Source organism: Tachysurus fulvidraco, chromosome 15 (genome assembly GCF_022655615.1).
Source record: "Tachysurus fulvidraco isolate hzauxx_2018 chromosome 15, HZAU_PFXX_2.0, whole genome shotgun sequence".
NCBI lineage: Eukaryota > Metazoa > Chordata > Actinopteri > Siluriformes > Bagridae > Tachysurus > Tachysurus fulvidraco.
Window position 1 is genome coordinate 23,086,641 of NC_062532.1, and position 27,551 is coordinate 23,114,191.

At 43.1% G+C, this 27,551-nt stretch overlaps 1 protein-coding gene across 10 annotated transcripts; it reads left to right on the top strand.

Annotated features, from left to right (window-relative positions):
- Nucleotides 1–319: 319 nt before the first annotated feature.
- Nucleotides 320–27,256, top strand: LOC113663271 (perforin-1-like). 10 transcript variants are annotated; one of them, XM_047801246.1, is made up of 7 exons: nt 320–571; nt 11,498–11,736; nt 11,955–12,030; nt 24,972–25,534; nt 25,647–25,785; nt 25,901–26,118; nt 26,217–27,256. In XM_047801246.1, exons 4-7 carry the CDS (start codon nt 25,005–25,007, stop codon nt 27,088–27,090), a joined length of 1,761 nt encoding a protein of 586 aa, XP_047657202.1. In that variant the 5' UTR covers nt 320–571; nt 11,498–11,736; nt 11,955–12,030; nt 24,972–25,004; the 3' UTR covers nt 27,091–27,256. The 10 variants fall into 10 exon arrangements, with proteins under 10 accessions (XP_047657202.1, XP_047657205.1, XP_047657204.1 ...); XM_047801249.1 differs by lacking the exon at nt 11,955–12,030 and adding an exon at nt 24,326–24,399; XM_047801248.1 differs by lacking the exon at nt 11,955–12,030 and adding an exon at nt 24,326–24,399 and having other exon boundaries at nt 24,979–25,534.
- The last annotated feature ends 295 nt before the right edge of the window (nt 27,257–27,551 follow it).

A 27,551-nucleotide genomic window follows, 5' to 3' on the forward strand; every position in this document is an offset into this window, starting at 1 on the left:
ATTAAAATGATTTAATATTATATGAATGTTTTCCCACTAAGCATTAGTATCTGCTCACGAAAAGAGAAAAACTCAGAAAAGCTGTTCTGTGTATGTGTGTGTGTTCAGCTTTGGAAATTAAGTCATAACAGTCTTGTTTTCACAGTGTTCTTCAGTAGCTGGCACACCTGGCCCCTTGCCAGTTGGCCCTTATCGCTCCTCGTTAAAATCGTCTCCTTATTGGCTAAAGGGACGTCAGGGTCCCTTTATTACTGGCTGGCCCAACTGCCAAACAAATACCTGTTACCGGTATTGGCTTCTAAGCTTGTCTATCTCTGCTCTACGGGACACCTATTGGCTCATGTGAGGCTGGACTACAAACATGACACCGAATTTGTAGTTCATCAACTAGGAAGCGAGAGTCGGAAAAAAAATGGACGGGAGTAAACTCCGTGCACAGTCCTCGAGAAAAAACTACCGCAAGGCGAGCACAGCAATTTGGATTAAAAGGCTACTTCTTGGACCCTTGGGGATTTGTGGAAAAAATTTATTGAAAACTAAACTATGACGCGAAGTGAATCAGATGAATCAGGTGAATCTTATTTTCACTCAGCGTGTCTTCTCATACAGTTCTCTGTTATAATTGAATGCTTGTGTAACTTAAATATATGTTATGTTCTGCTTGTGTGACTTAGGCATCTAAGTTGCAACTCATTTTATAAGATCTTATAAGTGCCATACAACACTTCAATTGCTTGTTTATACTTTATCACACATCAAACTGAATCGTCACTCAGTTTGACAATACACCAATTCACATGTGCACATAAACAATTCATACACATTACACACCGTACACGTATCATTTATTATATACTTATATGACGTACACTTATAATATTTATATGGCGTACACTTATAATATTATATACTTATAAGCCGTATATTTATAACTGTGTACTTATGTGCCATTTATGACTGTGTACTTATTTGCCGTATATTTATGATGATAACGTGCACGTATATAAACACTTATAAATACTGGGCACTTTACCGTACCCCGGGGTAGCAAAATGTATACACCAGAATTCACTCATGAGTTTTTTTTCTGTCACACACACACACACCCCCCTCACTCTGTCTCTCGCTCGCTCTCTCCGTGTGTGTGTCTCTCACAGCAGAATTCACCCATGAGATTTTTGTTCTGTCACACACACACACACACACCTCTCCCTCTTTCTCCGTGTGTGTGTCTCTCACAACAGAACTCACTCATGAGATTATTTCTGTCACACACACACCTCTCTCTCTGTCTAAGTGTGTGTGCCTCTCACAACAGAATCCGCTCATGAGATTTTACCCTGCCACTCACACAGTCACAAATCAAAACACCTTTATCTATTTCCCTTCTCATCCAGTTATTATACTGTATTTCACCCATAAGAGTTCTTGACTTCAAGGGCAGCTGTCCGCCTCCCAGGGCCACCCCTCCCTTTTCGGGCCACTGATTCACTACGCACAGACTTGGAATATAACAGGCGTCTGCTTACCTTAATATTATGGCCGGCCTCTGTGACCCTTCAGAGAGAGTGGTCCCGGTCATGCTAGCCCCTTTGAAGTCCCATCTGGGGTGCCATTAAATATGTCGGAACTCAGAGCCGGTCTCCAAGCCGACACATCACAGGGTGTCCTCTTCTCTTAGGCCTTTTCGGTTACTCAAACTGCATCAGTTAGACTTCACTGTTAACTCCATAATTACTACAAAAAAAACTGAGAAAACTCCTCAGTCCTGGATAAGAATGAGCAAACTTCTTTATTTTGGTCAATCAGCAAACAAATTGTAATTTGCCAAATTCAAAGTAACAAATTGCCAAATTCAAAGTGTCAAATTGCCAAATTAAAGGTAACAAATTATTGCCAAATTAAAAGTAACAAATTACCAAATTAAAAGTAACAAATTAAAACCCCCAAAAGAGCATGTCATGCCAAATCAATCAAGAAAGAAACAAAAACACTCGCGACTTCATTGCGAAAATAAAAACACTCACCTTGACCCGCTCGCCCTGGATATCTTCTCAATATATATATCCTAGCACTCCTCGCCCCCTCTTTGTTCCCAGTATTTTTTTGGAGTCCCAGGTTCCATATCACCTGTTTTTATCGGCATTACCCACTATGTTCTCTAAACACCCGGACCCAATTTCCCCTAATTTCCCATTACCTTTCACCCATATGCCCATTTATGGATTTTCCTCCCCTTATTTCACATAACCTTAGACTAAACACCTGGGCCTTCTTCAGTCTGCACAACATGTTTATGAGCACCAAATGCCCATTTATGGATTTTCCTCCCTTTATTTCTCAGGGCCTAGGTCTGTGGACCCCTGGTTTTTTTTTTTCTACATAACATGTTTTCGCTATGGGCCAAGGTCTGAGAACCATGGTCTTCTTCATTTTCCATAACAATTTATGAGCTAAGGTCTGAGAACAATGGTCTTTTCCATTCTACATTACGTTATCGCTATGGGCCAAGGTCTGAGAACCACTGTCTTTCCCATTTTTCATAACAAGTTTACATTTGTTATTACAAATGTGCACAAAAAGGGCTCCATTCCCTCGTCAAAGTTACATTTGCCATTTGCTTCTGAGTCTTTTACGACAGACGTCTGTCCTGAGGATTAAACCTGCATTCAACTAAAATGAGTAAGTTTCCCTTTTGCTATCTTCTCCTGTATATGATTTTTTACTGATTATATTCACTCTATGAGTCTATTCTATGTCACATGATATTATGTAAAAAGTTCTTACCTATTCGTCATTCTATAATGTTACTATTGCTAAGCTATTGCTGCTGTAATATTGCTCGTGTACAAGTGGAGTTCTTTGACTCCTCAAGCCTGTTAAATTGTTTATGATCTCAGCCTGTCTTTTTATCCCCTGGCTGGGCTTGCTAACATATCTCAAGCTTCATTTCCTCTATCTCTACTAAGTTAGTTACTCTTCTCTCTCCCTAGATCCTTCACATCCAGGTCAGTCAATTCAGCCTGGTTACACCAGCCGGAACCCTCGTCCTTCTCCCTATCCAAGACCTGCGCCTGCTGACCCCATGGCCGGCTATCGCCGCTTCCAACTGCGTCATATCATCTCTGAGCTCACTACGCTTCTGGAACAGCTCAGTTCTCCTGAACTGCCTAAGCATGCTTATCTGCCATCCCATATTGTGAGGAATCCTCCTGTTCGCACGTCCTCCTCTCAAACCACTCTGGTGAACCTCGTGGACAGGCGATCTCAAACTGATGGCTGTCCTCATGCTCACCCTTGCACCAGTGAGCTTGGAACTCCCCCCCCCCCTCCTTATGCCTATGTTCGTCCCCTCTCTCCCACCTTTCCATCTTCTTCCTCTGATTCTAACCCTGGATCTCCAGATTACACTCCTACTACCCCCCTTTACTAAGGTCTAATAATAAACACCTTAATAATAATAAATCACCTTCTATCCACCCTCTGACTCAAGTGTGGTTATTTTATTCTCTAGTTATATATTACCTTAAGATTATTACAACATCTGGGGTTTATCCCCATGTGTCTATTGACTCCAATCATAATCGCCTTAAGGCATGTCACTCTGTTTTTAATGCATTCCTGGGTTCTGGGATTTTTCACAACAGTGCATGTAATAAAAGCTCTCTTATTAAAAAAAACCTATGTATGAAATAGCCACCACAACAAATTTTAGTTTCAAGAAATTGTCACCCATTTAATTGAAATGGGAAAAAAAATGAAAACAAAAGACTTTGTTATTCCCAAATATTAAATGGGATGCCAAGGCCCCTTAAACCGTTTTACTATCACAATTAACTATAAAAGAAAAAACACTATTTTCAAATTAAGGAAAATGTAGCAGGCCTGAGTTGTGACTAGTAGCAAATATAAGGAGAAAAGCAGTGGACCTAAAACAGAACCTTGTGGAACACCGAACATAACCTTAGTATGCTTAGAGTAGTCACCATTATGATCTACATACTAATAACGATCGGTCAATTAAGAGCTGAGCCAGGAGAGGGCAGTGTTCTTAACACAAACAACATTTTCTAGCCTATCAAGTAAAATAACATGATCAGTGGCATCAAAAGCTGCACTCAGATCAAATAACACTAGCATGGAGACACAACCCTGAACAGAGGCCAGAAACAGTCCATTTACAACTTTAAAAGGCTGTCTCTGTGCTATGATGAAACCTAAATCCTGACTGATACATTTCATGAATGTTATTCCAATGTAGGTCTGAGCATAACTGCTGAGCTACAGCCTTTTTTTGATCTTGTTGATAAAGAGGAGGTTTGTTATTAACCTATAGCTGGCTTGGGTCGAGGTCAGGTTTTTTAAATCAGAGGTTTGATAACTGCTGGTTTTAAAATATTTCGGCACATAGCCGGTGTTGAGGGAAGAATTGAATATTTTTAGACGTGGTTTGTTGCTACTGGCAATATGGTGCTCGAGCAAGTGGAAGCATGGCAAGCAGTCAGGTGTCCATGCTAGGCTATAAACAAACCCTGGTAGTCTCATCCATTCTACTCTCAAACTTTTACTCCCTAGACAATAAAGTATACTACATCTGACTCGATTGGACCACACAGCCTGAGCAGGTCTGATCAGGAAAAACAACTCGATTGATGTTGACTTCAGGACAGAGAGCAAACACTTTCTGCTGAACACTGAGAGATCTTTCATGGAGATTGTAAAGAGTGCCAGATTACTTGGTGTTCATCTGGCAGAGACCTTCACCTGGTCACTCAACCAGGAGCTCTATCAGTTTAGAAAGCCTAGCAATGCCTTGATTTCCTAAGAAGGCTAAGGAAAGCGCATCTCCCTCCCCCCATCCTGACTATGATTTACAGAGGGACCATAAAGAGCATCTTGAGCAGCTGCATAACTGGGAACTGCACCTTCTTGGATTACAACAGCCTGTATTGGATAGTGAGGGCAGCTGAGAAGATCATTATAGTCTCTCCTCCCTCCAACACGGACATTCACACCACACGCTGCATCCGCAAAGCCAACAGCATTGTGGATGACCTCACACACTCTTCACTTTCCTGCAATCTGGAAAAAAGGTATTGTAGCATTCAGGCCCTCACAACCTGACTGTGCAGTAGTTTCTTCCCACAAGCCATCAGACTACTCAACAAACAGAACTGAACTATACCAACCACAAACACACAAACCCCAACTGTGTGAACTGCACTAGACGGTACAATCAGTCACTCACTCAATTGCTAGGTTTCAAACTTGGGATACCATCAACCTAAAACACTGTTCAGGTTTTTATTAAATAAAATATTTTTTTAATTATTGTAATAAGGTATAAATTAATTGTACATTCATTTTTATATATATATTTTTTACAGTCTGTGTTGTTTGATGGTAGATCATATACAGTATCTGTACCCCAGTTAGGGTTATATTAAGTATAATTTCTGTTTTTTTTTTTTTAGTAAGAGTAAGAACCCGGTCCTCCATCCAATTAAAGTTTGAGGGTAGAGGGCGCTACATATCTAATTATTTGGATTACTTGCACACAATGTCTTCCTCTTGGTTAAGCAGTCAGTTTTGCCGTCCCAGACAGTAATGCAGGTCGTCAGCATACTGTTACGCCCCGCAGGCGTACATGAAAAGGGAACGAGAAACCAGGGGTAACTGAAAGAACAATATTTTAATGGGAAAACAAGTGTACAAGTGGGGGTATGTCTTCAGGATCCAACAAGGCCAAAATAACAAACAAAACATCTATTTGTTGCACCCTTTAACTTCCCTACAAAACAAAAGAAAAAACAAAATACAAATCACTTCCCTAACTCCCTGAACAAAAACACAATCGAGAAAACGTACAAACAAAATGGCAATGGTCTCCCTACCATCCTAAGAATACTATGTACAACTATATACAGATTAGCAAACAAGTCCAAACAAGGGCAATCCAGAATCAAAGTCAAAAGAACAGGCAGGAATCAGTATTAAAAGGGAATGCTGAGCATACAAATACACAGAACAATTCAGAGAAATAGTTAGCAGCAAATAAGTAACCACAGCAATTGAGCCAAAAAGCTAAACAGGAAGTGGTGGTGGAGGCTTTTTTTAGGCCACAGGGAGTCAGCTGACCAGCAAGGCGTGGCAGCAGGTAAACCTCAGTAACCAATCAGGGTTTATCCTGCACAGAAACACAAACACCTCCCCAAAACAGAAAACAAATAGAAAAGGATGTAACAACACTTTGGATCATTGCTTCAGAATACAGGAACAGGACAAACACCAGATACAGCCATGCTGAAGACATTGCTGATTTGGGCCGTGTTTGCTGCAAGTCTTCCTCCTCCATCCACTCAGAGCTGCTTCAATGGCAGTGAGTCTCAGTGTCGTGATGTGGACTTCACTCCAGGATCTGACCTGGCAGGAGAAGGCTTTGACATAACCACCATGGAACGGAAAGGGGCCTTCGTTCTCGACATGAGCACTTGGCTCAAGAAGGACAAGTCCTGCACTCTGTGTAAAAATCCCTACATGGAAGGTCAAACACAGAAGCTCCCAGTTTCTGTGGTGGACTGGAGACCGACTCAGAAGTGCAAAATGAAGTTGTCTAGCTCCGTCTACCAGTCTAGTGAGGCCCTGGTCAGCTCCAGCTCCTCCTCTATTGAGAACAACTGGAAGACAGAACTGCAGATATTGACTCCAAAAGTCCAGGGATCACTGATGCTGGCAGGCAGTAACTCCAAGCTGGCTGAATATTCAATGGAGAAAACCAAAAAAGACAAGTTCAGCTTCACCAGCCATGCTGTTTCATGTGGATATTACAGGTAGGATGTGTGGTTTAACAGTGCTGACTCAAGTTGGTTTGTATTTAATATTATACAAACACACCATCATTCATCATCTTTGTTGTTGAGATCTACTTTATGGTCTGTCTTCTAGATACAGAGTTTCGAACAGTCCACTCCTGCACCCAGAGCTAGTCAAAGAATTTGGAAGTCTCCCTGAGGTCTATGATGAGTCTTCAAAACACCTCTATTACAAGCTGATTGACAAGTTTGGTACTCATTATATCACTAAGGTGAATATCAGATGTCCACAACAGAGTATGGAGCAGACTCATCCACTTCAATCTTCAATGTTTTATAAGGAAAACACATGTGGTTTTGTAGACTGAATATATTGTGGCTGTGTTCAGGTGACTCTTGGAGGAGAGGTTCGCTCTGTGACCAGCATTAAGGAGTGTGAGGCATCCCTACAGGGTCTGAGTATGGACGAGGTGAAGATGTGTCTTGATATGGAGGCTTCTGTCAGCCAAGGACCAGTTGCAAACCAGAAGGCTGAGGCTCACCACTGCAAGCAGTATAGGGACAAGTCTTTGAGTAAAAAGAGCTTTGCTAGCAGCTTCAGTGACAGGTTAGTTCTGCTCATCACATATGTTGGTTACATTACGCCAAAATATATTAAATATTCAATCATTCTAAAACCATAATTTCTTTTTATCCAAAGGGATACAAATGTGATCGGTGGCTACACTCAGAGTGTTGACCTCCTTTTCTCATCAAATAATGACCCAAATGCCTATAAGGAGTGGGTTGCATCTCTTCCTGCTCACCCTGATATCATTTTCTACTCGCTCGAGTCCATTCACAATTTGCTGCCAGCGAAGACACATGCACGAGCACATTTGCGCAATGCCATCAAGGACTACATCCTCCAGAGGGGCCTGCTGAAAAACTGCACAAACCCATGTAAGATTGGTGTGAAGACCAACTCTAAGGAGCCGTGCAAGTGCAGCTGCATAAACAACCCCCAGTTGTCCATAAACTGCTGCCCTGCTCAGAAAGGATCTGCTGAAGTCGCAGTTACTGTGATAAAAGCCACCGGTTTATATGGAGATTTTTGGGATGCGACAGATGGATTCGTCAAGCTGAGCCTCAATAATAGATTCAGAGACAAGACGGGCACAATACTGGATAACGACTATCCTGAATGGAACACTGATTTCCATCTTGGAACTGAGGACCTTACTAGCTCTATCACCCTGACGCTGGAGGTGTTTGATGAGGACAGAAGTTCAGAAGAGCTGCTTGGGGCATGTAATCTTCACCTGAAATCTGGTGTGGTCAAAGAAGTCTGTGCACTCAATCATGGACTGCTGTATTATAAAGTGCAGGTGACGTGCATTCCCGGTTTGACTGGTCCTTCGTGCTCGAAACACATTCCCTCTCCCATGGATTCACAGCTGGAGAAAGTGTACGTCTCCCGCAACGCTCACCCGATTCCCACAGGCATGTTGTTGAAGATGGGAGTGCTCCTCGATAAACGTATTCCCCGCTTCAACCAGAGCCACATCCGCAAAGATACAGGCTTTGAGTTGTAGACCAGGTCTTTTTAAAAGCGTTTTTATTTTCAGGCCGGTAATTATAATGCTTAAAGTAGTAGTAGGTGCAACTAATAATGTCACATTACTAACAAATATTTCTTGATCATCTGTATTGTCATTTGCTTTCTCTCACAAAAAAACATAGTGTTTGTGTAACTTGTGTAATTTCTCAATAACATTCACAGCAACAATTAGAATGTTTAAATTGAATATTTGCACTTAATATATGTATGTTATTATTATCTACGTTTCCTGCTCATATATGCTCCACATGTCTTGTTAAAAGCCTAATAAAAGTATCATGGAGCAAATGATTCTTGAAATAATGCTGTATTGTGGAAAAATAAACATATTGTATTGTCCAGTAAGTTTAGGGATTACATTTGCAAGTTTTAAATAAACCATAAAACTTACAGAATGTGGGAGGAGCTACATGTGCACTTGATTTTGAGTTAGAAGGTGTGTCCATCAGGGCAGAACAACATACTGGTAATTACTTTTTCTATTTGATTCAAAATAAAGCATTGATTAAGATAATTCATATGTGTTTTGTTCTACAAACAGACACAAAAGACTTTGCAAGCACTATACATCTGAGGTGAGGCCCTGGCTCCCAGACTAACCCAAACTGCCTTTCTCACAAAGCCTAAAGTCGATTTAAAAAAAATTATTTAACCCCAAACTGCACCGCACCACCTTCAGCTGAGTCACTGGCTGTCTTCAACAGAACATTGGTTCCTGTTTTTGGCATGTTGATGTGGCAAAACTTGAATACTGAAGTTGCATTGTGCAAAAATGCAATCTCTAGTTGCTCAACTGCTGCAAATAAAATAAAACTGCTCTTAGTAAAAGGTGTCACTCTGACAACTAACTGCTGATTTGCAAAAGAAAGTACAGCAAGGCAGTAATTATTTTTGACAAACTTTGTCTCATTGTGTCATTGGGTGTCAGAATTGGAAACAGGATTATAAATTCGTTTGTACGTTTCCACCTTTATTTAGTTCAACATCCTAGGAATGGACCTTAACTGCTGAGAGTGTGGGGAGTGTTGCAGGAACGTTTTTCCTCCCAAAGATATTTTTTGTCTGTTTTTTTGCTTTGTGGCAGAGGATTTTTCCCAAGCTCCCCCCTTTCCGTTTTTTCTGGACTTGGGTCTGGCCAAGGTGCCTGGGGGTTTGTGCTCTGCCTTTCAGATCAGTTGTGGACATCATTCGGCCCTTCAGCTAGGCTGTGGACGTCGTTCGGCCCTTCAGCTCTGCTGTGGACGTCGCTCAGCCCTTCAACTCGCCATTCTGTAATGTTCACGGGTGTTCGCCACAGCTTGTGATGAAAATTATCAATATTTAAGCGGCTGTGCTGTAAAAAGGGAGACTCAAGAGGGTGTTTTGGATCCATGCAAAGTGTGCACAAAGTAGATGGCTTTTTCTCTGTGGATGACATTCAGCAGTAAATATCCAAGCAGGTTAATTAATCTATTTAAAGGCTAATTAATCTATTTAAGATAAGTGCAGTAAACGCATTTAAAGCCAAGATGAACATTTTCTCTATGCACTTACAGAGAAAAAACCTTAGGCACTTTCTCTCTGTGCATTCAGTGTTGAAGGACAATGATAGTAGAAAAGTACTCCCAAGTTTTAAACAGACTAGGACAGGAATTTGAGGACAGGTTTTGTGACTTTGATCAGCTTGAGACATGTGTATCATTTGTTACAAATCCTTTCATGCAAATGGACATGACATGCACTGCTGAGCAACTAAGTGCTCTGTTCAACTTGGGTGCTGGACAGAGATAGAAATCTTAACGTTGCAAAATGACCTCCACCTCAAAGCCCATCAGTCTGCATCAAATCTTTTTGTGCCTTGTGGACACAGAAAAGTACAGTGGTGTATGCACAGCAGCTATGAAAGTTGCCTGCCTTTTTGGTTCAACCTATCTCAGTGAATCAGCCTTTTCTAACATGAACTTTATCAAGAACAAACACAGAACATGCCTTACTGATGCACATTTACAAGACTCACTCAGACTTGCAGTGTCAAATTATTCACCAGATTACAGTACACTGGTGAGCAGAATGCAGTGCCAGGCTTCCTACTAACAGACATTTACAGACAAGGAAGAGATGACATGTGCTCATTGAAAACACCATAACATTAAACTAAACAACATGGTGCACAGAAATGTGAAAAATTGTTCAAAAAAGACTAGATAACTTGTTGTGACTTGATGAATGATTTCCTTGACATTACTTCCTGACTTTCAAATGTTGGAACACATAAACATAAATAAATGTTGCATGTTTAAATATTCCTACCATCATTGTTATATAAATCATTGTTAATAATTGTGGGGAATAATTAACATTGACATGTGAGCAGTCTCTTCATATAATATTATTATTACTAATACTACTATTATTATTATTATTATTATTATTATTATTATTATTATTATTATTATTATTATTAAAAAGTGATCTGGGCAATTTTGCTATTGAGGAAGTTTGTATCAAACAGGTAGCCCTTCAAACTGCTCAGTTCCCTTGAAGTAGTCCTCAGTATTGAAAATGTTGGTGACCCCTGGTTTAGGGTATGATGCCACCACCATCAATGTGGGATGGGGCTCTCGGTGTATTGTCCAATTTAAGATTTTCTGCCAAATGTATAATGTTGTACATTATATTTTGGTCTCATCAGACCCCAATGCTGTTGTAAGCCTAAGCTCTTCAAGGCTAGACAGCCATCACTAGCTTTCACCAACCAAAATAGTCTTGCATCACACACAGTAGGAGCAACATTTCAATGGGTGTTGAAAAGGCCTACAGTGGAAGCCAAGCTTGCAAGCCTGCTGGAGTACCAGGAGCTCAGCCACACTTTTACATTTGCCCAACAGCTCTGAGACAACTGTCAAAGGTGGTTGCTTGCAGAGGTGGAAGTACTTAGTCAACCTAGTATTAGTTTATTTCCCAGCTATTGGAAGAGAGTAGTAGAGTCCAGTGCCACTGTCTGTCATTGCTTTAAGAAGTGTTTCAGCTGGCTGAGGACCATTTTGTGGTATATCCAGGAAGTCCCTCCACTTATTCCACTCTCTCCCTTCTTCCTCCCATTCAGATATTCCTCCACCTGTTCTGGCAGCTCCATGAACCTGGTTTTCCCTGCATCTCCTGCTGTTTCAGTCTACCTTCATCCTCTTCATCATTGCCTCTGAGCCATGGGTGTAAAAAACCCTAGATGGGAGGACATATATTGAAGCTAACGGTTTCTCTGGTGGACTCAACAGCAAGTCAGAAGTGACTGTCCAGCTCCATTTACCAGTTCAGCAAGTCACTTTTCAGCACCAGCAACTCCAGGTACCTCTGTCATCAGCATTAAGGAGTACCTGGTGTCTCCTTAGAGTAGTTAAGACGTGTATACTAGAGCAGATTATAGCTTTCAAAAACTCTATTTGGATCCATATAAAGATGTTAGACACTCATAAAGATCTGTATTTTAAAACTCACGACTATTTATAGACAAGTAAATGTGGTCCTGCCCATGTTTTGTCCTTGTGTATAAATACCCTGTTTAGAACTAAAGAAGAACATTCACTTAGAAGAGCTTCAGAAATAAGTACACAGGTTATATCTGCGCAATCACACATCGAGGTAAGCAAAACGATGCCTAAATTTTATTTACGTCCACTTTTAATGGACATTTTCACAATTTACTTTCAATTGTATATATGGACAACTTTATTTCAAATATATTGAATGATAAATTTATATTTCAAACTTTTAATTAAAATTGATATTTTCTGCCCTTATACAGAGCGACTTACAAAAGTGTTTTAAAGTCTCTATCGATGAATACATTAACACTGGGTCACTAGGTTTCAAACTTGGGATACCATCAACCTAAAACACTGATCAGGTTTTTATTAACATACAATAATTATTTAATTTTTGTAATAAGGTATAAATTAATTGTTCATTCATTTTATATATATATATTTTATAATATTGCATTTTAGACTGAAAACAATAGGAAGTAGTTCTATGAGGGCAAAAATAAAGAAGCTTTCTGAATCAGGAGTCTGTGTTGTTTAATGGTATATCATATATTTAATTATTTGGATTACTTGCACACAATGTCTTCCTCTTGGTGAAGCAGTCAGTATTTATGTCACAGACAGTAATGCAGGTCGTCAGCATACTTTGGATCATTGCTAAGTAGAATTGTATCATTGCTTCAGAATACAGAAACAGGACAAACACCAGATACAGCCATGCTGAAGACATTGCTGATTTGGGCCATTGTTGCTGCAAGTCTTCCTCCTCCATCCACTCAGAGCTGCTTCAAAGCCAGTGAGTCTCAGTGTCGTGATGTGGACTTCACTCCAGGATCTGACCTGGCAGGAAAAGGCTTTGACATAACCACCATGGAACGGAAAGGGGCCTTCGTTCTCGACATGAGCACTTGGCTCAAGAAGGACAAGTCCTGCACTCTGTGTAAAAACCCCTACATGGAAGGTCAAACACAAAAGCTCCCGGTTTCTGTGGTGGACTGGAGACCGACTCAGAAGTGCAAAATGAAGTTGTCCAGCTCCGTCTACCAGTCTAGTGAGGCCCTGGTCAGCTCCAGCTCCTCCTCTATTGAGAACAACTGGAAGACAGATTTGCAGATATTGACTCCAAAGGGCGAGGGATCATTCATACTGGCAGGCAGTAACTCCAAGCTGGCTGAATATTCAATGGAGAAAACCAAAAAAGACAAGTTCAGCTTCACCAGCCATGCTGTTTCATGTGGATATTACAGGTAGGATGTGTGGTTTAACAGTGCTGTCTCAAGTTGGTTTATATTTAATATTATACAAACACACCATCATTCATCTTTGTTGTTGAGATCTACTTTATGGTCTGCCTTCTAGATATAGAGTTTCAAACAGTCCACTCCTGCACCCAGAGCTAGTCAAAGAATTTGGAAGTCTCCCAGAGATCTATGATGAGTCTTCAAAACACCTCTATTACAAGCTGATTGACAAGTTTGGTACTCATTATATCACTAAGGTGAATATCAGATTTCCACAAAAGAGTATGGAGCAGACTCATCCACTTCAACCTTTAAAGTTTTAGAAGGAAAACACGTGGTTTTGTAGACTGAATATATTGTGGCTGTGTTCAGGTGACTCTTGGAGGAAAGGTTCACTCTGTGACCAGCATCAAGGAGTGTGAGGCGTCCCTACAGGGTCTGAGTGTGGACGAGGTGAAGATGTGTCTTGATATGGAGGCTTCTGTCAGCAAAGGACCGGCTGCAAAACAGCAGGCTGAGGCTCACCACTGCAAGCAGGATAGGGACAAGTCATTGAGTAAAAAGAGCTTTGCAAGCAGCTTCAGTGACAGGTTTGTTCTGCTCATCACATATGATGGTTACATTATGCCAAAATATATTAAATATTTAATCATTCTAAAAACATTATTTCTTTTTATCAACTCCAAAGGGATACAAATGTGATCGGTGGCTACACTCATAGTGTTGACCTCCTTTTCTCATCAAATAATGACCCAAATGCCTATAAGGAGTGGGTGGCATCTCTTCCTGCTCACCCTGATATCATTTCCTACGCGCTCGAGTCCAACCACAATTTGCTGCCAACGAAGAGACAAGCAAAAGTACATTTGCGCAAAGCCATCAAGGACTTCATCCTCCAGAGGGGCCTGTTGAAAAACTGCACAAACCCATGTAATATTGGTGTGAAGACCAACTCTAAGGAGCCGTGCAAATGCAGCTGCATAAACAACCCCCAGTTGTCCATAAACTGCTGCCCTGCTCAGAAAGGATCTGCTGAAGTCACAGTTACTGTGATAAAAGGCACCGGTTTATATGGAGATTTTTGGGTTGGGACAGATGGATTCGTCGAGCTGAGCCTCAATAATAGATTCAGAGACAAGACGCGCACAATACTGAATAACGACTATCCTAACTGGAATGCTGATTTTCATCTTGGAACTGAGGACCTTACTAGCGCTATCACCCTGACGCTGGAGGTGTTTGATGAGGACAACTTTTCAGAAGAACGGCTTGGAGCATGTTATCTTCACCTGAAATCTGGTGTGGTCAATGAAGTCTGTGCACTCAATCATGGACTGCTGTATTATAAAGTGCAGGTGACGTGCATTCCCGGTTTGACTGGTCCTTCATGCTCGAAACTCCTTCCCTCTCCCATGGATGCACAGCTGGAGAAAGTGTACGTCTCTCGCAACGCTCGCCCGATTTCCACAGGCATGTTGTTGAAGATGGGAGTGCTCCTCGATGAACGTATTCCCCGCTTCAACCAGAGCCACATCCACAAAGATACAGGCTTTTAGTTGTAGACCAGTTCAAGTCTTTTTAAAAGCTTTTGCATGTTTAAACCAGTTATTATAATGCTTAAAGTAGTAGTAGGTGCAAATAATAATGCCACATTAGTAACAAATATTTCTTGATCATCTGTACCGTCATTTGCCTTTTTTTAATGCCTAATAAAACTCTCACAAAAAAACATAGTGTTTGTGTAACTTGTGTAATTTCTCAATAACATATTCACAGCAATAATTAGAACGTTTATATTAAATGAATATTTGCACTTAATACATGTATGTCCTTATTATCTATGTTTCCTGCTCATATATGCTCCACATGTCTTTTTTAAAGCCTAATAAAAGTATCATGGAGCAAATGATTCTTGAAATAATGTTGTATTGTGGAAAAATAAACATATTGTATTGCATGTAAGTTTAGGGATTACATTTGCAAGTTTTAAATAAACCACAAAACTTACAGAAAGTGGGAGGAGCTGGTAATTACTTTTTTCTATTTGATTCAAAATAAAGCTTTGAGAGCAGTGAGAGAACAGCACTTTCCCATGTGGGATGGACATGTGTCCTAACAGGTCAGCCTTACCTTCAAAAGTGCTCCAAGTATCTATGAAGCCTACATTGTTATCATAGCACCACCTGGACATCTGGCAGTTTAGAGACCATAACCTGCTGTGAGCTACATCGCCATGTCACATTGAGATTGTGCCAGAGCAAAATACACACATATTTACACACAATATCTACTATATTTCTCTTAGTAACCTCTGAGTGATGAATGCATAGATCATTAGATTCTACATGAAAAACTACTTTAGAGAACCTATGCTTGCTTAGGACCCTAAGATTACCTGCTATGTCTAGGGCCCTGGCTCCCAGACTAACCCAAACTGCCTTTCTCGCAAAGCCAAAAGTCAACTTTAAAATACTTATCTAACCCCAATCTGCACCACACCACCTTCAGAACACTAGCACAGCTTTGATGGACCGACCAGCACTCAGTGTACATGAAAGAAATAGGACAAGGCTCTTCTCTGTCTTGGTACCCTGGTTCCCTTTCGAGGGAACTCGACACTGCATCAGTGCTGGCGCTATGGGAACGCTTCTGTATGGAAGTTGTGTCTAAAGCTCTGTGTGCACACACGCCATTTTAATGGCTCGGGAAGGACACGTGACGGAGTGATTACGAGCCAGCAAGTCCATATAAGGGCATCTACATCACACTACTCCAGCTTCTTTGTCTTCAGGATGCGCTCTTTGTATGTGTGTCAAGTGTTTGTCCTGTCTGTCTAGTACAAGGAAAATATATATATATATTTTAGGGCCTTAATTCTCTGCTGCAGCTGTGCCTCGTTGTTTGGGTACCGCGTCCGCCGAGGCAGTGCGGCGGCCTCGATCGCCGGGGTTTGCAGGTTGATTTTGCGGATGTGGAACAACGGGTTTTTCCCTTTCTCTTTCCCTCTCCCCTAACTCCGTTCGCTTTCGGGAGCTCGCGCTGCGATTTCTCCCAACCCGGAAGAGAGCATGTTGCTTCCCTGTTGGGCTCTGAGGAGCTCGATGTGGGGGGGGGAGGGCTTCCCCCCATCTGAACAGCCGGCTGCATGCATTGTGAGGGATTCCCTCTGCGCTCGCCTGGCTGTATTTTTGCCGGTTGAATTAGCGGATATGGAATAAGAGACGGGTTTTTCCACTGCCTTCAGGTAGTATCTGAGTTCCACCGAGCCACTGACTTTGGGCTCCGTGCGACAAAGCAGATGGCCCGCTCCATAGGCCATGCAATGGCTTCACTGGTTGCCACGGAGAGGCACCTGTGGCTCAGTTTGACTAATACTAAAGATGAGGATATGTCCTCTCTCCTGGATTCCTCGGTGTCATCTCAGGGCTTGTTCGGCGATGCAGTGAGTACTGTCATCGACAGGCACCAGGAGGTAAAATGCCAGTCAGAGACGTTCAGGCTCCCCTACTGCCTGCCCTGCCACTTCACTTTCAGGGAGCAGTGGGGTCTGTGCCTGCCTTTCTTCCTTGCATGGGTCTCCCTGGGTTGGCACCTGTCAGTTTCAGGGCACCCGGGAGGCCTGCGCAAGGCTGACACCACTATCAGGCAGCCAGGCAGCGTGGAAACTTCTGCCAGGGGTGTCTCAGTGGGTCCTGGATACCCCTCCCATCCTCCGCGCTTCCAGGGTGTGCTGCCTACGATTGTTGGCAGACACCAGGGGGCGTTCCTCCAAGAGGAACTCTCTCACTCCTGAGGAAAGGGGCCATAGAGCATGTTCCCCTCCCAGAGCGGGATTCCAGCCTTACAGCCGGTATTTCATTGTTCCTAAGAGGGACGGGGGCTGTGTCCAATTTCGGACCTGTGGGCTCTGAACTGTACTTTGAAGACTTACAGGTTCAAGATGCTCACGCTCAAGGTTATCGTGTCCCAGATCAGGTCCAAAGACTGATTTGTGACTATCGACCTTGAGGACGCTTATTTTCACATAGGTATTTTGCCAGAGCACAGGAAGTTCCTCAGGTTCACTTTTGGGGGAGAAGTGTACCGGTATGGTGTTCTTCCTTTTGGCCTAGCCCTTTCACCACGCACGTTTACAAAGTGCATAGCCACTGCCCTGGCACCATTGTGTCTCCAGGGCATCTGTGTACTGAATTACCTGGACAACTGGATCATTCTGTCCCAGTCAAAGGCTAAAGCAGCCAGTCATTGAGATGCTGTGCTTGCCCATACGAGGTCTCTAGGCATCAGGTTGATCCCAGAAATGGGTGTGCTTTCTCCTTTTCAGAGAACCACCTTTCTGGGGCTAGTTTGTGGCTTCACCCCGATGCGGGCATATCTGTCTCGCGCTCGGGTGGCTTCCATCTTGTCAGCGGTGAAAGCTATTCGGCTAGGCCGATGCCTCTCCATTGCAGAGGCACAGAGGGTGCCCGGCCTCGTGTCGGCAGCAGCCAATGTTATCCCTTTGGTTCTGCTCCACATGAGACCATTCCAGCTCTGGCTCAGGGGTGCGGGCTTTCATCCTTGCAGACATCCCCTCAGGGTTATAAGGGTTACATGCTGTGGGCTTCGTACACTTTTTTGTGGAAAAGACCCCGGTTTCTGGCCTTGGGTCCCACTCTAAGTGCGTGTCACCGTCGCGGGACTCTTTCGACGGATGCCTCGCTTTCGGGCTGGGGAGCGGCCTAGGATGGCCATCCTGCACAGGGTTTATGGGAGGGCCCCTATCTCTCATGGCACATAAACTGCCTAGAGATGAGGGCTGTGTTTCTAACACTTTCTTCCATGCCTCAGGGGCTGCCATGTCTTAGTACAGACAGACAGCACTGCGGTGGTTCCCCATACCAATCATCAGGGCGGGCCTTCCCCCCGGTAGCTCTGCTCCCGCAAGCCCTAGCCAGAGTGCGCCATGACCGGGTCACCCTACTCCTAGTTGACCTTTGTTGGCCTTCTTGAGTTGGTTCACGGTCCTCCCTCCTGAACGCCACTCCATGGAGGTTCCCGTCAGGGAAGTTCTCTTCTCTCGGGTGCAGGGGGCGATCCTACACCCTTGCCCCAAGATATGGAAGCTTCGGTTCTGGTCCCTGAGGGGGACCAGTTCCTAGAAACGGGCCTCTCATCTGAGGTGACCAAAACTTTACTGAATGCTAGGGCTCCCTCCACTAGGAAGCTATTTGCTCTGAAGTGGAGGCTTTTTTGCCTCTGGTGTGATGAACACTGTCAGAACTCCTCCGCCCTTCTTGTCTGTTTTAGGGGCCGGAATAGGGGTGATCCGGTTTCCAAACAGTACCTGGGGCACTGGGTGGTGGAGGCCATTACTCAGGCCTATGAGGTGCGCGGTCATGCCTCACCTCTCGGCATCAGGGCCCACTCCTCTAGGGGTATCGCCTCACACAGTGCCTTGGCCAGGGGTGTCCCCATTGAAGATATTTGTGCTGCGGCAGGATGGTCCTGTCTGCACACCTTTATCAGATTCTATGACCTGGCCTTGGCTCTCTCACGGCCTCTGGTACAGTCATTGGCCGGTGCGTGGCGCCGTGGGTATTGGCATTCCCATAGCGTCAGCACTGACGCAGCATCGAGTTCCCTCGAAAGGGAACTACACCAGGTTACGTATGTAACCCGGTTCCCTGAGAAGGGAACGAGACGCTGTGTTGCTGGCCATGCCACAGACATCCTCTCACGCTTCCTCCAGACAAATAGAAGCTGGAGTAGTGTGACGTAGATGCCCTTATATGGACTTGCTGGCGCGTAATCACTCCATCACCTGTCCTTCCTGAGCCATTAAAATGGCGTGTGTGCACACAGAGCTTCAGACACAACTTCCTCACAGAAGTGTTCCCATAGCGTCAGCACTGAGGCATTTGTTTTTAAACAAATTTCCCCTAGATGTCCAAGCAGCTGAGTCATTGGCTGTCTTCAACAGAACATTGGTTCCTGTTTTTGGCATGTTGATGTTGATGTTGAACATATACTGAAGTTGCATTGTGCAAAAATGCAATCTCTCTCAACTGCTGCAAATAAAATAAAACTGCTCTTGCTAAAAGGTGTCACTCTGACAACTAACTGCTGATTTGCAAAAGAAAGTACAGCAAGGCAGAAATTATTTTCGATAGCTGTGTCTCATTGTGTTATTGGGTGTCAGAATTGGAAACAGGATTATAAATGTTTGTTTTCCTGCATGCTATCAAACACCATGTTTTATATTTAGAATTTTTAAAAAGATGGCTCAAGAGAAAAGGGTTGAGAGCAGTCCCAAAGAAAGGAACAGCACAAAGCATTAGCATATTAAACACTAACATATTAAACCTGACTAACAAAACATAATGAAATGAAAAGATCATCAGAACAGGGAAATAACAGCACAAATAAGATGCAAAAAAAAAAAAAACAGTAATTCCACCTTTATTTAGTACAACTTCCTAGGAATGGACCTTAACTGCTGCCCCACTAAGACAAGATCTGCTAAAGTCACCGTAACTGCAAGTAAAGCCACAGGATTATATGGATATTTCTTATATGAGACAGATGCATTTGTGAAGATCCTTTGCAATGAAAAAATTTGGTCTAACCCTTGGCCAGACGTCCTTGATCTTGAATGATAACTCCCCCAATTGGGATTGGGATTTCCACATTGGAATTGTGGACCTTACTCGTTTCAGCAGTGTGAAACTGGAGGTGTAGGATGATGACAGTATGTCAGATGATGACCTACTCGGGGCTTGTGATGTTCAGTTGAAATCTGGTGTGGTCGAGGACGTCTGTGTGCTCAATCATGGACTGCTGTATTATAAAGTGCAGGTGACGTGCATTCCTGGTTTGACTGGTCCTTCGTGCTTGGAGTGCAAGCCCTTTCAAATGGACACACAGCTGGAGAAAGTGTACATTTCCCGGCATGCTCTCCCGATTCGCACAGGCATGTTGTTAAAGATGGGAGTACTCCTACTATCAGGACTCAGCACGGACTTTGGCTACGTGCTTTTGTTTGTTCTGTGTCGCGTGTCTTCCCTGCCTTTGTCTCTTCCTCCCCACCTCTGCAGACCGGTTCCTCATGTGTTTAATTGTCATGTGTATTTAACCGTGCCGCGTTGCCTATGGCATCACAGAATCCTTGTCGTCATATGTCGTCATGTCATGTCTGGTATCATCTGTGTCCTTGTCCATGTTTCATGTGTTTTTGTCAATAAATCCAGTTTGTTTTACATTATCCCGCATTTGCGTCTGTTTTTATCCCAGCGTCCCTGACAGATGGATTCCGCCACTTTTCAGCCACTCCTGCACAAGACCCAGCAGGATAGCTTCAGCCTGGACCGGTACTGTGGGAGTATTTTTTTTTTCCGGACTGTGTTTTTTTTCCTGGACTGTTTGTGTGTGTGTTTGTGTGTGTGTGTGTGTGAGTGTGTGTGTGACATCAGTCCAAGTCTGTTCTAGTGGGGGACACCGCTCCGTTTCTGGATTCCGCGGGGGACGCCAACTCACTTCCTGCCTGCGGACGATGTCACAGCCTGTTTTTTCCATTCTTTGTTTTTTCTTGGTGTCCTGCTACATCACCCCGCATCTGTCTGGTAGCGGACGTCGCTTCACTTCCTGGTTTCCTGTGGAGGACGCCACCCCACTTCCTGTCCAAGGGGAGTGGTGCAGGCCTGTTTTTCCTCCCAAAAATATTTTTTGTCTGTTTTTTGCTTCGTGGCGGAGGATTTTTCCTGCCCTCCCCCCTTTCTGTTTTTTCTGGACTTGGGTCTGGCCACGGTGCCTGGGGGTTTGTGCTCTGCCCTTCAGCTCGGCTGTGGACGTCGCTCGGCCCTTCAGCTCGGCTGTGGATGTCACTGTGGACGTCGTTCGACTGTGGACGTCGCTCGGCTGTGGACGTTGCTCGGACGTTGCTCTGTAAAAAGGGAGACTCAAGGGGGTATTTTGTATCCATGCAAAGTATGCACACAGTAGATGGCTATTTCTCTGTGGATGACATTCAGCAGTAAATATCCAAGCAGGTTAATTAATCTATTTAAAGGTTTTGGATTTCTTCTTGAGATTGATGTTAAGGGTAAAGCCACAGAGCTGAACCCTTGTATGAATTGCTGGTAGAAATTCCTGGGTGCTGTTCTTGATTTTTTTTAAAAAATACTGTTAGTTTTGTTGGAAACCATTGACTTGCCACAGATTCTTGAGCTGATTGACTTTGAGGCTTTGACTGGGCTATCCTAAACTCATTCTGGTCCTTATGTTTGAACCACTTCAGTGTGTCTTTGGCAGTGTGTTTAGGGCAGGGGTCACCGTGTTGGAGCACTTAAGGCACCCACGAGGCATGTCCTAAAAATAGCACTGGTCAAAATACAGTTCCATCTAAAAAAATTTCTTTCTGTAGTTTTTGAATAAAAAAACACTTACATTAATTTAGATTTTAAAATGACGAAATTTAATTTACTTTCATTATATGTCAATTGCGTGCATGTCACGTCCGACTCCTGACACGAGGAAGCGGTGCAGCAAGGATGAGGAGTTAGATGTGATTTACCGCTAAAAACATGTCAGAAAAGTGACAGAAAACATACCATTTTCACAGTGTTTGGGAAGAGGAGTTCTTTTTTACATCAGTCAAAGTAAAGTGTGTGTGTGTGTGTGTGGGTGTCTCATTTGCGGGACAACTGTTGCGACAGCTACGTGGCACAATGTGGCGAGACACTTCAGTACGTGTCACGAAAGTTTCGGTGCTAACTACCCAGAGAAAAAACCTACTGCACTTTCTCTCTGTGCATTCAGTGTTAAATGACAATGATTTTGCATCTGCAGTTTTTGATAAAGCTGTGATTCCCAAGTGTTAAACAGACTAGGACAGGAATTTGAGGACAGGTTTTGTGACTTTGATCATGGCTTGAGACATGTTTATCATTCGTTACAAACCCTTTCATGCAAATGGCCATGACATGCACTGCTGAGCAATTAAGTGCTCTGTTCAACTTGGGTGCTGGACAGAGTTAGAAATCTTAGCGTTGCAAAATGACCTTCACCTCAAAGCCCATCAGTCTGCATCAAAAATTTTTGTGCCTTGTGGAGACAGAAAAGTACAGTGGTGTATGCACAGCAGCTATGAAAATTGCCTGCCTTTTCCCTACCAAATGTATAATGTTTTGCATTACATTTTGGTCTCATCAGACCAGAGAACCTTCTATGTTTGAGTTTGAGTGCCTACATACTTTTTGGAATACTCATATGTGGGTCATTATAATTAACAGCATTTAGATTATCCAGAAAGACCTATATTTTAATCTTATTTTATATAACTGAGAAATTGAGGGTTAAGGGCCTTTCTCAAGGGCAAAATGGTGGCAGATTGGTGGACCTGGCATTCAAACTTACAACCTTCCAGTCAGTAGTACTACATCTTAACCACTTGGCTACCCCTATGGACCCCAATGTTATCTGCTGTTGTAAGCCTAACCTCTTCAAGGCTAGACAGCCCTCACTAGCATTCACAAAACACAATAGTCTTGCATCACACATAGTAGGAGCAACATTTCAATGGCCTTTTCAAAGCCCAGAACGAGGACTGACAGGTGCTTCAGAACCAGGTACAAAACCTGGTCAGTACTCCGTCAATGGCTAAAGCAGCTATCCCCCATATCAAGCTCTAAAAGGTGGAACTGCAGTATGACCTGGATGCATTGATGGATGTTTTTGTGTGTGCAGCAGCAATGTGGGGGTGTTCAGAGTCACCTTGGACTGTCAGCATGCTACTGCCCCTGTAGGGGGAAGCCAAGCTTGCAAGCCTGCTGGAGTACCAGGAGCTCAGCCACACTTTACAATTTGCCCAACAGCTCTGCCCAACTTCAAAGGTGCCCAACGGCCCAATTTGCCCAAATGTCAAAGGTGGTTGCTTGCAGAGGTGGAAGTACTTAGTCAACCTAGTATTAGTACAACCTTGTGCAACAAAATTGCTTTACGAAGCGCTTCAGTTGGCTGAGGACCATTTTGTAGTATATCCAGGAGGCCCCTCTGCTTATTCCACTCTCTCTCACTTCTTCCTCCCATTCAGATATTCCTCCACCTGTCCTGGCAGCTCCATAAACCTGTTTTTCCCTGCATCTCCTGCTGTTTCAGTCTATCTTCATCCTTAGTTTGGTGCCTCTGAGCCAGGGGTGTAAAAAACCCTATACTGGGGGACAGCCATATTAAAGCGCCCACGTGAGGGAATTAACGTCCGCGGTCTGGGTGTGGACTCAAGGCAGATGCCGCAAGTGCTCGACCGCTCTCCAGTAATCACCATCATAATCAGAGTCCGCGTGTCGAACAGCCACACTCTCCACGCCCACTGATGCACAGAACATAAGGAGCGCTCCAACCTGTGTCCTCCGCAGAGTAACGGAGTTACAACCAAGAAACGGACCAATAAGAAGGTGGACTCCGCAGCTATGTACAGAACGACAACTGTATCTCGTCATATACCACCCACACCGACGTTTGGGGGTGGATATAGGTATCCATAAAGCAAACTCACCCGTCGGGTAAGGCACAAAATCAGCACATAATGGAGCCTTCTTAAGGGCAGTGATATAAAGAAAAGGGGTGTGTTAGGGACGCAAGAGTTTCCACGAGGCGAAATAGATGCGCGGGTGAGAGGAGGGATAATAAGGAACGTCTCATTTTGAAAAACGGTGGGCGCTGAGAGGCCGAAAAGGCGAGAAAGCAAACAGTGAGGCAATGTGGGTGGGTTAGTGGACCCCTGGGGCGCAAACACCACCAAGGGTTGCAGGAGCAAGAGAGTGAGGCGGGCAAGTGGCGGGGTAGAGCTACAAGTGAACAAGAGTGGGAGCAGTGGTAACAGGACTAGTGGGTGACCACCAATCAATAGGAATAAGATATAGAGGTGGTGTGGTAGAATGTCCATGACAAACCAAGCACGACCCATAGCAATCGTTGCGTGACAATGAGGAGAAGAAGAACGAAAAAGGATAGAGAAGGGAAAAAATAGTGCAGGGGGAGGGGAGAAGAAGGTAGAGTATGGGAGTTTTACGATAGGTAGGTGTAGCCATAAAGCGTTCAACATTTTGACTATTTATGGACAAGTAAATGTAGTCCTGCCCATGTTTTGTTTTTGTGTATAAATACCCTGTTTAGAACTAAAGAAGAACATTCACTTAGAAGAGCTTCAGATATAAGTACACAGGTTATATCTGCGCAATCACACCGAGGTAAGCAAAATGATGCCTAAATTTTATTTATGTCCACTTTTAATGGACATTTTCACAATTTATTTTTTAATTGTGTATATTGACAACTTTATTTCAGCAAATCTATTGAATGATACATTTATATTTCAAACATTTAATTAAAATTGATATTTTCTGCCCTTATACAGAGCGACTTACAAAAGTGTTTTTATGTCTCTATCGATGAATACATTAACACTGGGCCACTAGGTTTCAAACTTGGGATACCATCAACCTAAAACACTGTTCAGGTTTTTATTAAACAAAATAATTATTTAATTTTTGTAATAAGGTATAAATTAATTGTTCATTCATTTTATTTATTTTTTTATAATATTGCATTTTAAAAAAATAGGAAAGAGGGCAGAAATAAAGAAGCCTTCTGAATCAGGAGTCTGTGTTGTTTAATGGTAGATCATATATTTAATTATTTGGATTACTTGCACACAATATCTTCCTCTTGGTGAAGCAGTCAGTATTTATGTCACAGACAGTAATGCAGGTCGTCAGTATACTTTGGATCATTGCTAAGTAGAATTGTATTATTGCTTCAGAATACAGAAACAGGACAAACACCAGATACAGCCATGCTGAAGACATTGCTGATTTGGGCCGTGTTTGCTGCAAGTCTTCCTCCTCCATCCACTCAGAGCTGCTTTAAAGCCAGTGAGTCTCAGTGTCGTGATGTGGACTTCACTCCAGGATCTGACCTGGCAGGAGAAGGCTTTGACATAACCACCATGGAACGGAAAGGGGCCTTCGTTCTCGACATGAGCACTTGGCTCAAGAAGGACAAGTCCTGCACTCTGTGTAAAAACCCCTACAAGGGAGGTCAAACACAAAAGCTCCCGGTTTCTGTGGTGGACTGGAGACCGACTCAGAAGTGCAAAATGAAGTTGTCCAGCTCCGTCTACCAGTCTAGTGAGGACCTTGTCAGCTCCAGCTCCTCCTCTATTGAGAACAACTGGAAGACAGATTTGAAGATAGTGACTCCAAAGGTCGAGGGATCATTCATACTGGCAGGCAGTAACTCCAAGCTGGCTGAATATTCAATGGAGAAAACCAAAAAAGACAAGTTCAGCTTCACCAGCCATGCTGTTTCATGTGGATATTACAGGTAGGATGTGTGGTTTAACAGTGCTGTCACAAGTTGGTTTGTATTTAATATTATACAAACACACCATCATTCATCTTTGTTGTTGAGATCTACTTTATGGTCTGTCTTCTAGATATAGAGTTTCAAACCGTCCACTCCTGCACCCAGAGCTAGTCAAAGAATTTGGAAGTCTCCCAGAGATCTATGATGAGTCTTCAAAACACCTCTATTACAAGCTGATTGACAAGTTTGGTACTCATTATATCACAAAGGTGAATATCAGATTTCCACAACAGAGTATGGAGCAGACTCATCCACTTCAATCTTCAATGTTTTATAAGGAAAACACATGGTTTTGTAGACTGAATATATTGTGGCTGTGTTCAGGTGACTCTTGGAGGAAAGGTTCGCTCTGTGACAAGCATCAAGGAGTGTGAGGCGTCCCTACAGGGTCTGAGTGTGGACGAGGTGAAGATGTGTCTTGATACGGAGGCTTCCGCCAGCAAAGGACCGGCTGCAAAACAGCAGGCTGAGGCTCACCACTGCAAGAAGGATAGGGACAAATCTTTGAGCAAAAAGAGCTTTGCTAGCAGCTTCAGTGACAGGTTTGTTCTGCTCATCACATATGTTGGTTACATTATGCCAAAATATATTAAATATTTAATCATTCTAAAAACATTATTTCTTTTTATCAACTCCAAAGGGATACAAATGTGATCGGTGGCTACACTCAGAGTGTCGACCTCCTTTTCTCATCTAATAACGACCCAAATGCCTATAAGGAGTGGGTGGCATCTCTTCCTGCTCACCCTGATATCATTTCCTACGCGCTCGAGTCCATCCACAATTTGCTGCCAACGAAGAGACAAGCAAAAGCACATTTGCGCAAAGCCATCAAGGACTACATCCTCCAGAGGGGCCTGCTGAAAAAGTGCACAAGCCCATGTAAGATTGGTGAGAAGACCAACTCTAAGGAGCCGTGCAAATGCAGCTGCATAAACAACCCCCAGTTGTCCATAAACTGCTGCCCTGCTCACAAAGGATCTGCTGAAGTCAAAGTTACTGTGATAAAAGGCACCGGTTTATATGGAGATTTCTGGGATGGGACAGATGGATTCGTCAAGCTGAGCCTCAATAATAGATTCAGAGACAAGACGGGCACAATACTGAATAACAACTATCCTAACTGGAATGCTGATTTTCATCTTGGAACTAAGGACCTTACTAGCGCTATCACCCTGAAGCTGGAGGTGTTTGATGAGGACAACTTTTCAGAAGAACGGCTTGGGGCATGTAATCTTCACCTGAAATCTGGTGTGGTCAATGAAGTCTGTGCACTCAATCATGGACTGCTGTATTATAAAGTGCAGGTGACGTGCATTCCCGGTTTGACTGGCCCTTCATGCTCGAAACACATTCCCTCTCCCATGGATTCACAGCTGGAGAAAGTGTACGTCTCCCGCAACGCTCACCCAATTCCCACAGGCATGTTGTTGAAGATGGGAGTGCTCCTCGATAAACGTATTCCCTGCTTCAACCAGAGCCACATCCGCAAAGATACAGGCTTTGAGTTGTAGACCAGTTCAGGTCTTTTTAAAAGCTTTTGCATGTTTAAACCAGTTATTATAATGCTTAAAGTAGTAGTAGGTGCAAATAATAATGCCACATAACAAATATTTCTTGATTATCTGTACTGTCATTTGCCTTAAAGCCTAATAAAACTCTCACAAAAAAACATAGTGTTTGTGTAACTTCTGTAATTTCTCAATAACATTCACAGCAACAATTAGAACGTTTAAATTGAATATTTGCACTTAGTATATGTATGTTATTATTATCAACGTTTCGTGCTCATATATGCTCCACGTGTCCTTTTAAAAGCCTAATAAAAGTATCATGGAGCAAATGATTCTTGAAATAATGCTGTATTGTGGAAAAAACATATTGAGTGCAATTAGTGTCCATGTTAACAAATGAGTGGGCGGGGCCAACAATTAACAGCAGGGCAAGACAGCAGACCGAAACAGGGCAAAAACAC